This window comes from Dermacentor albipictus, chromosome 3 (genome assembly GCF_038994185.2).
Source record: "Dermacentor albipictus isolate Rhodes 1998 colony chromosome 3, USDA_Dalb.pri_finalv2, whole genome shotgun sequence".
In the NCBI taxonomy this organism is placed as follows: Eukaryota; Metazoa; Arthropoda; class Arachnida; order Ixodida; family Ixodidae; genus Dermacentor; species Dermacentor albipictus.
The window spans coordinates 31,963,745-31,973,626 of NC_091823.1; the positions used below are offsets into that span (position 1 = coordinate 31,963,745).

Here is a 9,882-nt window from a genome sequence, read left to right on the forward strand (position 1 = left end):
CTGTGCCTGTAGAGTTCCTTGGTGGTGTTATGCCATTTTCACTCAGCCAGTGGTGATGTTTTTCTGCAGTGTCCCAAAATGGACAACAACAGGCAAGCATTATTAGGTGGCATCAAGGGCTTTGAGAAGTCCCGGTTAAAGCACACAGTCACCAAGGTGAAACAGTTCAAGCCCACAGCACAAGGTTCGAGAGGCACGGCATGGCAGTGATAGCCCCTAGAAACACGGCTACTATCCCCCCCTGACCCCAGACTAGTGTAGCAGCAGTTGCAGCAAGCATGTCAGTGGTGCTTGGCCGCCACTGCATGCATTGTGGCCCCCAGGCAGAGCTTTTGTCCTCTGGCTTCCCAAAATGTGAACAGTTGCCTAGTGTGAAAATTCTGCTTTATTGGGCGTTGTGCACATTCCCAAGTATGCCAGTGCTAGTCCTTATCCTCCTAATCCTTTAATCTGCTGGCTTCCTTTTGCTAAAACCTGGTAAACAAGGTGCTTTTGATTCAGCACTGCAAAATTGCACTCCTGAGCTGCGTTGCAGTTGCCAATTTTTTTTTATAACAAGTTTGTGTTGCGCTTTGGTTCATTTTAATTGCATTCTATTGTGTGCACTGTTTGATTTGGTGGCAGTGAGACTCTGAAGAGGTGCAGCAAGTTGGAGGATAGTTGAATACTTCAGTGCATTGTAGCAGATTAGTAGCAATGACTGACAGCATTGGCTGTTTCATGTATTTGGTTCATGGCAGGTTCATCAGTATCCATGCCAGCAAACTTCATGTGCACCAGTTCAGGGTCTCCTCATGGGCTTTTAACTGTGGGGTCTCCTGTGCTAACCACTGTGTGGTGTCCACAAGCATGCCTCTTTTCCTTAATCCATCGAATTCTGTCTTAATGGTGCATGCTTTCCTCACTCAGAGTAATTGACATGCAATCTTCCTTGCAGACATTGAGTCGGAGAAAGAGCACAAGCAGATGATTGAAGGCATTGAGACCTTTGACCCCTCGAAGCTGAAACATGCGGAGACCAGTGTTAAGAACCCACTGCCGACCAAGGAAGGTATGTCCAGTCTTCTTTTTTAAAACAGACATGTGGGTGCTGTACTTTATTTCTATTAGAATTTAGCAATGTTGTCAGCTCAATCCCTATGCTTCATATCTTGTAAAAGAGTGCAATAAGTGTGTAGTATGAGGAGCTTACAATATCTCAAAAGATTCCGGTGCTCCTATGAAACCATTTAAGCTATATATTTACATATATAGCAGCATGCAAAGTGCTTTTAGATATGAAAATAAGATTCGGCAGAGACACTCAAGACTGCTTACATGTGGGAATGCGAAAGCATTATAGTCGCTTTGGTGAAATGTTTGTTTCTGCACGTTCCTTGTCTACACAGGCTCTCGTCCGCATTTTAACTGCACTTTAGTAAGGCCAAATGAAAATGGGCCAAGCGTCTCGATGGACACGCTTGCCTGCGAGGTGTTGATAACTCGTAAAGGCCCACTCAGCGGCATTCAATTGGAAATTAATGCTTTTCATTTGACTAATTTTATACTCGTGATGTGGCTCCACCTCCTGCCCATTGGCTGCGCTGTCACGTGCCCAATTATGCATGATCCAAGTCGCACGCTCTAGGCACACATTTAGACAACCAGAACTGTAGCCGCTGTGGCATTGGGGGAGTGTGCTTGTCTCGCACCCCGAAGGCCTGAATTCTGTTCCCACCCTGACTGAAATTTACCTAATTTAGGAACCTCCCCTAGAAATTTGACATGAATGCTAGCATTTTTTTATGTGGTTCTACTCTTTGCCATTGGCCATTTTTGGTACCATCATTCAGTCACACCGGCGACTACAATGTGGATTTTTGCGAAATGGGGCATATAATGCTTTCGCATTAACATACAATTATGGAAGCTAAAGACTTGGTGTAGCTGCATCTTTTGGCTCAGACAATGGCCATTTGCATGGCATGAGTGATCTGGTACTGCAGTGCACATTTTTTGAAATTGTGTGTGCCGGGGCTTGCATTGGGTGTCAATATCGTCACACATAAAAGGCTTCAACAAGAGCACTATATGCTGTTACTGCGAATGAGATGCACAAACATCAGCTAGCATGGCTGGGAAAGGCAATTATGCGATGGGCTGTTTCTCTGCCAGCATTCTGCTTTAGGTGGCAATGAATATTGCAGAACTAACTTGATTGGATAGCATGAAATATGCTGCTGACAAATACATTGTAATTGGTTTATTTAGCGAATGAGTGACATTTGCTCCATTCTAGAAGTTGCTGGTTTGTTGCATCTTTTAATGCAGTGAAACTTCACTTGACCGAACATTTCAGTTTGAACCTTATGGAACATACCACAGTACCATTATTACATTCAATGTAAGTAAACATAGCTTAGTGAATTGCTGTAGCACTTTCGTAGCCATTCTAAAGAGGCACGTTCTAACCAGTTAGCACAAACAGGCCTGCAATAACGTACGTTGAATCCATACCATGCCTGTGTAGTTGCGTGCCAGTTATTGGCCTCGCAGTAATTCAAAGCACGATTTTGAAGTTCCCGTTTCAGGTTTGCGACAGCAGTTGGCTCACTGCTATATTTATAGAATGCTTCTGATGCAAAATCGCATCTACACGTGCTGCGGTATCTATGGGATTCTTCTATTGAGCAATGATGTCTCCTGCTTGATTTCCAGCCAAGGCAGCCAAATTCTGATAAGGGATGACTGCAAAAATGCTATTGTTCTGATCAAACTTCTGAACCCTGCACTACAATGTCAGTTGGTTTACGACCAATTTGTTCATAGGGACAGCATAGTGACGATCAGCATAATCATAGTGACAAATTGAATAAAAGTGGGATAAATTGATGCATCTTAAGGGTCGATAGTGGGGGCCAAGCACCTTACAAAGCTATAGCAAGTCCTGCTGATCTGCAATTTGGTGAGAAAGTTATATTCGTAATTGTTGCCTTCGTACAGGCATTTTCCGAGTCAATTTTAATTGAATCAGTGTTACAACATCAAGCAGTTCGAAGTTAGTGTGAGCCTACTGCAGTTACTATACCATAGGCCCTATTTAGTCATGTAACATACCTTGCATGCATATTCAAGATGTGCTAATTGCCTGAGGTTCTTGTTTTACAGTAGCTGTGTACACGGTAGCTTGGTTAAGTGAAGTTTTGCTGTAGCTTAACATTGCTTCTTTCCTAACCTGAAGACCTGGCAAAAATGTTGCCTTTCATCCTATATCTGCTGCTGCTTGTTGCATGGAATTTGTGGCCAAGCTTTTTTAGCATGCACCTCACTTAAATTTTAAAGTAGATAGCTTTATTTATTTTTTTCGTATCGGATTGAATGCACTTGTGCTTGGGACTCCCCATTTGTGTGTGGTGGGATGGCCACGTAGCTTCACCACCATTATTGGTAACATAATCTTCACATGCACTAGAGTTGAATGACATACTGTGGCTACTAATACTTCACCTTCATGCATAATGCAATAGATGTGTTTTTTAAGCTATTGTGATAACCAAATTGTATGTGGCTTGTGAAAGGCCAGTGCAGCACCTTTAATGGAATTTGGAACACTGTTCGGAACATGTTGAGAATTTGTACTGAAGAGTTGGCATTGTGTCCATGGCAATGAGTTATCGACTAAGCATGAAGTAATGAAATAGTTTCGGTTAGTAGGGAAAGGCATGGTAAAATTAGCTCGTGAAGCATTCTAACATGTACACAGCATGGGACCATACATTGGTACATGTACCTCGTACGCTGTTGGATTTGCCGGTCATCTTAACGCCAGTGTAGCAGTGTAATTGGTCTAAAATAGCGTCTTTTTGAAGATGTATATTAAAATAAAAAAACCTAAAAAGTGATTGTTTTAGTTGTATTATCACCAACAATCTTAACCTATATTTACTCAAAAAATGGAAATATTTTTATTATATAAGTGTTGCAAATCAATGCCGACCAAGGTGAATGCCTAGCCAATCCAGAACAAGGTTGTGGTGTGCGACGAGGCGGCAATAGAATATCGGAGAGTTCTGTTCTGATTTTGTTTAAAGCTGTTCAACAGCTAAAATGAACTTGTCCTTTTTCTGTGCATTACATTTTGTATTGTTGAAACCGCTGGTGGCAAGGCTACGCACTCGACCAGCAAAGTAGCGTTCTGTGTGCGCAATCTGACCGGAGCGCATTCTTCTGCGAGTACTCTGCTTAACGACGTTTAGATTAGGTAAAGTGCTCTTATAACCGAGTAACTCGATAAGTGCACTTGCCCGCTTGACAGGGGTACAACTTTTGGGCTTCAACATTTTGCTAAATTATGGGGGGCTGATTCAGACACCTCAGCTGTTTGCCAAGGTACCCTGTAGCAACAACTTGCCAAATTTGTTTGTCTTTATTAAGTTAGCCACACCACTTCATCTTTTGAATACCGACTAACAACATTTATATTTCCCTGAAAATGTTGTTTGTTAAAGGGACCCTGAAACGATTTTGGCGATTTTCTACAAATGTACTGAGTCGTTAGAGTAGGTTCTTCTGATCATTAATTGATGCATCTAAGTGCTCTGCGTACAGCGTGTAATTTATTATAAGGTTTTAAAAATACACATCGCTGCCGATCGCAGCGCACTGCTCGGCAGAATTTTAAGCCGCCCCTACCCATATGATGCAAATAACCCATATTACGTCACATGGGCGAGCTATCTGATTGGCTGACCAGGGCGCGTGGTCGATAATTTTTTCAACTTTATGGTGAACAAATGATGCTCGTAATAGTTGGAATGTTAGTTACTTTGTTTTTGTAAAAAGAAAATAACTTAAAGAGAATACACAAGAATAGTTTTTTAGTACACTTCAGCACTTCCGGCACACAGCAAGTGTCGTCTGCTTGTGTTACAACGTACTCCATTTAGACGAGAGCTCCGCGGTCAGAGTCGGTCTGTCTTTTCGCGAGCACTATGATTCGACTTTGTTGCCTTGTGGACTGCAAACCTAGCGACCTGCAAACCGCGAGTCCAGTATTAGGGCAAACGCAAGCGCAAGGGAACAGGGTCTGGCAGCTTGACTGTGCCGGGATGAGCCACGAGATGAGCAGAAGGGCAAATGTGAACGGTCTGCACGGTGCAGCCACCTGGTGGCACAGAGCTCAACCATACACAGTAGCAGCAACGAAGTGTATTCTTTGCTGCTGGTGTGTATTTTTCGCAGGAGTGTAATCATCAACACGTTGATTTATAAATGTTTAAAATGCTTTACACTTGGTTAGAGCAATATTAGCGCTTTGTTTGACTGGTTAAGCGCTGCGCCAACAAGTGTCTGGACCGTGCAGACCGATCAGGCTGCTCACGTACGTCTACGCTAAAGTTCCCTCATCAGCTTAAGCTTATGCCTCCAGTCATTTGCCGAAATGACCAGCTTGCCTGTTTTTAGCGGAGTACCGGACACGTTCGGCGCTACGACAGAATGCTCGCAACGCACGCTGCTTCGATAGCTCTCGGTAGACGGCCAAGCGGCTAGCGGAGAGGTCTCGCGCGGGAGGGGCGTTAAACAACCGGAAGTGAGCGATGGGATGTCGCATCGTGATGCTGAACCAGTGAAGGCGGAGCTTAGCGCCGCTCGCTCGGCGAGCGAGTTGAGGAGGAAAAGCATAGCTAGGGAGGAGGGTAACTTCTAATCGCTTGCAGCTCCATTAATACGTAACGCTTCACTTAAATTGTGGTGCGAATGTTCTACTTAAGCTGTACCCTACGCGCCTACAAAATTTGTCCGAACCGTTTCAGGGGCCCTTTAAGGATAAATTGAGAAGCTGCAAAGTCTCCCAGAACCTTTGTAATTTGCTACAAGCACTGTAATTCGTTAAAATTAGAAACTCGTCAAATGTTGGCTATCCACTCAAAGCAAAACTTACTATAACAAGGATGAGGTCCTGTGTGGAGGCCCAAGTGGTATGCAACAATTCTATTTTACGTCGCCATTATTTTCAGAATGATCATTTCTGACAAGTGATGTTGGTGCTTCTGCATGCTCATTGTGGCTGACTTTTTTTTTGTTTCAGTCATAGAGCAGGAGAAAGCTGCGTGAAGAGCTGCGCTAATGCCAACACAACCGATGCCAAGAGAAACAAAGATCCAGTCATCGTGTATCTCCTTGTCCCGTTTTTTTTTCTTCTGCATCCTCCCGGGGGTCTTCCTCTTCACATCCTGGGCATGCATCCCTCTTGTAACTCGGTGTCCACATCAGCTGTTTCTTTAGTAGCATTATTTGTGGCAGCCTTTCATCAACAGAGGTGCTTGTCTGTGCGTGCATGGTTGTCGGTAGCAGAGGGTCACGAATGCTTAAATCTGTGCAACCAGAAGGTGCTCTGTGGTTGGGGTTGCCTTGGCTGATGTCTGACTGTGCTGTGTTTTTACACGTCGGCACCATGCAACAACAGATTGTGTGAAAGATTCCTGTTTAGGCTGCCTTACGATTTGCAAACAAGATTTTTTTTTTAGCTGGTTGTGGCACCTTTCGTTATCGATGCATTTTGTACGTGGAAAGGCGGTCGGATGTTTATTTAATAAATAATTTCACTTTCGGAACCGTCTCAACTCCAGTGTTCTCGCAAAAGAAAGTACTACTGGAGCAGACTGTCAAAGCCGGCGGCATGAAAGGTGGGTGACAGGCTGGCAGCTGCTGTTCACATTGCTTCGGAAGTTTCACCTGAATGGTAAAGCATTAACAGCAATAGCAACTTTTATTGTTTAAGGCATTAGAATATTACACAAAGCATGGCTGGTAGCTTTATGGGCAATATAAATAATATAAATATTTTAAGCACTGGGCGACTACAACGATGGGGTAGGGAATGGTGGGACAATGAGGTAGTACGTGTTCATATATCCAGGACATGACCCTGCGAGTGTGGCTGTAAGAGCAATTGCCAACGAAATAAAGGCTCGAGCATCGCGCCATGGTTTCATGCAATAATTGCTGGAGACTCCATTTGTCGTGCATATATTCCACTTGTACTGCAAGCGCCGTGCAGTATACCTGTTCTGGTGCATTCTCGGTGGTCACGGGGCCAAAATTGGAGAACTCCAGGGTGTCTACCAAGTTGAAATTTCGAAATTTTCCCACCTTTCTAGGTTTTACCCGAGTGGCTCTGCAAAATTCGACGAGTGACAACTTTGTGTTATGTCCAGACAGGCTGACGCAATGTCGCCGTTGCTCTCTTGTGAGCATGTTAAGAAACTGCTCAACCCAGTTTTAATAGTAAGGAGTGTTTATTTTATTCGAAAAGAAAGCTGAAGGCAGGGGTTGGTTAAATGCACAGCAAATAAAACACCTTTGAAGAAAAAAAAAAAGAAAACTAAAGCCCATTGCGGATTGAGTTCAGCATTGTCAAATATGAATAAAAAGGATATGTATGCAAAAGCAAATTTCGAATGAACTATTTTTATGTATTGATAGCAAGCTGATTGTTACGAGGCCCGAACTTTGTCACAAGTGAGATTCGACAGCTGTTAAGTCAACCTCGATTATCTTGACACTCTTCAACCCGCGCACAACGCCTAGGTGTTGTGTTTCACTGCTTTAAAGAGTATTTTGGTTTGGATGAGACTACTGCATCTAGGCGTCAGCCAACACTTTCCCTTTTTTTGAGCTCGAGTTCAAAAAAGCGGCAGCACGCTTTTTTCCCCGTTCGTTCCTCACTGCGTATGTCCTTTCTGCACTCGTCACCCTTTCGACGCGCGCTCTCCCCCATGGACCATTCGAAGCGTCCTCTTCGCCAATCGTACAGTAAACGTCCGATTTTTCGGACATCCTGGAGGCCGCGAATACGTTAGAAAAATAGGGCAGCTAAAAAAATATGCATGATTTTTACTGTCCTTAAGTACTAAAATCGCCACAGGCACATCGGGAAAAAGCCCTCGTACCTGCCAGTACGCTTATTAAGCACAAGTGGTGCAGTACAAGTGGTGCTCGTACTGTGACAGCAGATGGCGGGTGCACTCGTGTAAGGAATACTATACTGTGCCCCGTGACAATTGCCCCTTCCCACGCTTGTTATGCTTCAACGCGTAACATTACTACACGAAGGCGAAGGTGAGTGCGCCAACGAGCCAGCTGAGGAAGAAGACGATGCTGGAGCCAATCCTGATGATGATAGTTTTGTGTCTACAAACGGACACGATCCTGGGGGAACTAGCCCTCAAGAGGAAGCTTTAGCTCGGGCCCAACTCCGACGCGGCCTATTCAAATACATGTAAAACGCAAAAACGTTTTTCTGAGATAACCCCTGGACCGATTTTGATGAAATTTGTTGCATTTGAAAGAGAAAGTTAAATTCTAGTGACTGTTGAAAGCGGAATTTCGATTTAGGACCTGGATTTTCAAATATTTGACGGTTTGAAAAAAAAAAATAGAAGCATGAAGTTTACAAATTAATAGCTGTGCATCAAGAACAGATATCGCGGTTCTGTAAATGGCATACATTAGATCATTCAAAGCGGACAAATTCGATGTCATTTTATATCTTACGTGAATTTGTTACGTTGTGTACAAGGGCTCTGCAAAATATATTTCCTTAATACTAAATTTGAGATTCACGTGTAACACATCAATTCTGTCCGCTTTAGATGTACTATTAGATGCAATTCACAGAATTGTGATATCATTTTTCGTTGCTGAGTTACACAGTTGTAAACTTGATAGTCTCATTTTTGAAATTTTTTCGGTTTTTGCCATATTTTAATACAATATTTGCGACCTAAATCGAAAATCCGGAACCAACAGTCACTAGATTTTAAGTTTTTCTTTTAGATGCAGCAAACCTCGTCAAATTTGTTGCAGTGGTTGCCGAGAAAAAACGAATTCTCCTTTTACGTGTATTTAGATGGGAGCACTCTAGCTAAAGCTTCCTCTTAGTGGTTGCCTAGGAAAACGAATTCTCCTTTTACATGTATTTAGATAAGAGCACCCGAGCTAAAGCTTCCTCTACCACTGCAACAAATTTGACGAGGTTTGTTGCATTTAAAAGGAAAACTTAAAACCTTGCGACTTCGTTTCGAATTTTTGATTTAGGTCATCAATATTTTTTATTAGAAATTGGCAAAAATAAAAAATTCTCAGAAAACAAAACTATCAAGTTTGCAACTCTAACTCGGCAAGGAAAAATCATATCACAATTATCTAAAGCAAACAAAATTTATATGTTACGCATGAATCTAAAAAAGATCAGTGATATGGAAATAGTTTTTGCAGAACTCTTGTGCACGACATAACAAATTCATGTAACATATAAATTGACGTACCAAATTTGTCCGCTTTGAATGACCTAACGGATGCCGTTTACAGAACCGCGATATCTGTTCTTGACGCAGAGCTATTTATAAACTTCGTACGTCCATATTTTTCGGACTTGCGAATTCTTTTAACAAAATTCAGGCCCTAAATCGAAATTCCGCTCCCAACAATCACTCAAATTTAACGTTCTTTCTCAAGTGCAATAGATTTCATTAAAATCGGTCCAGGGGTTATCTAAGAAAAGCGTTTTTGCGTTTTACATGTATTAGAATAGGCCGCATCTGAGTTGGGCCCGAGCTAAAGCTTTATCCTATTAGCTTCACTGTACAAACATGGTACCCAACAGCAAGAAGCTTGGTAGCGAACGTCGAAGCAGCTAGGTCTAGCGTTGCCGCGGTGGTGGTTACGGCTAGTTACGGCTGCCCGCGGAACTAAGTGCGAGAGCGCCGGTTCGAGGCGGCGTGGTAATCAAAATGGCGGTGTTGGTGGCGTTGATTTATGCCCTTTCGGACCGGCGGTCACGGCAAAAAGTCCGGAAAATCGGGCGGTGAAGGGTTCTCGCGTCCGAAATTTCAGACGTAT

The 9,882-nt window shown here is 43.1% G+C and overlaps 1 protein-coding gene across 4 annotated transcripts in view; it reads left to right on the forward strand.

The window, feature by feature from the left end:
* The window catches only part of cib (thymosin beta cib), a 46,792-nt gene extending 40,199 nt beyond the window's left edge, over window positions 1–6,593 (forward strand). For 3 of the 4 annotated variants that reach the window (XM_065433495.2, XM_065433491.2, XM_065433503.2), the window contains exons 5-6: window positions 938–1,051; window positions 6,068–6,593. In XM_065433495.2, coding sequence (XP_065289567.1) covers window positions 938–1,051; window positions 6,068–6,093 — 140 coding nt within the window. In that variant the 3' untranslated portion in view covers window positions 6,094–6,593. Of the gene's footprint in view, window positions 1–937; window positions 1,052–2,338 lie in introns of all 4 variants that reach the window. The other variant, XM_070535355.1, reaches the window with a different exon arrangement.
* Window positions 6,594–9,882: the final 3,289 nt, after the last annotated feature.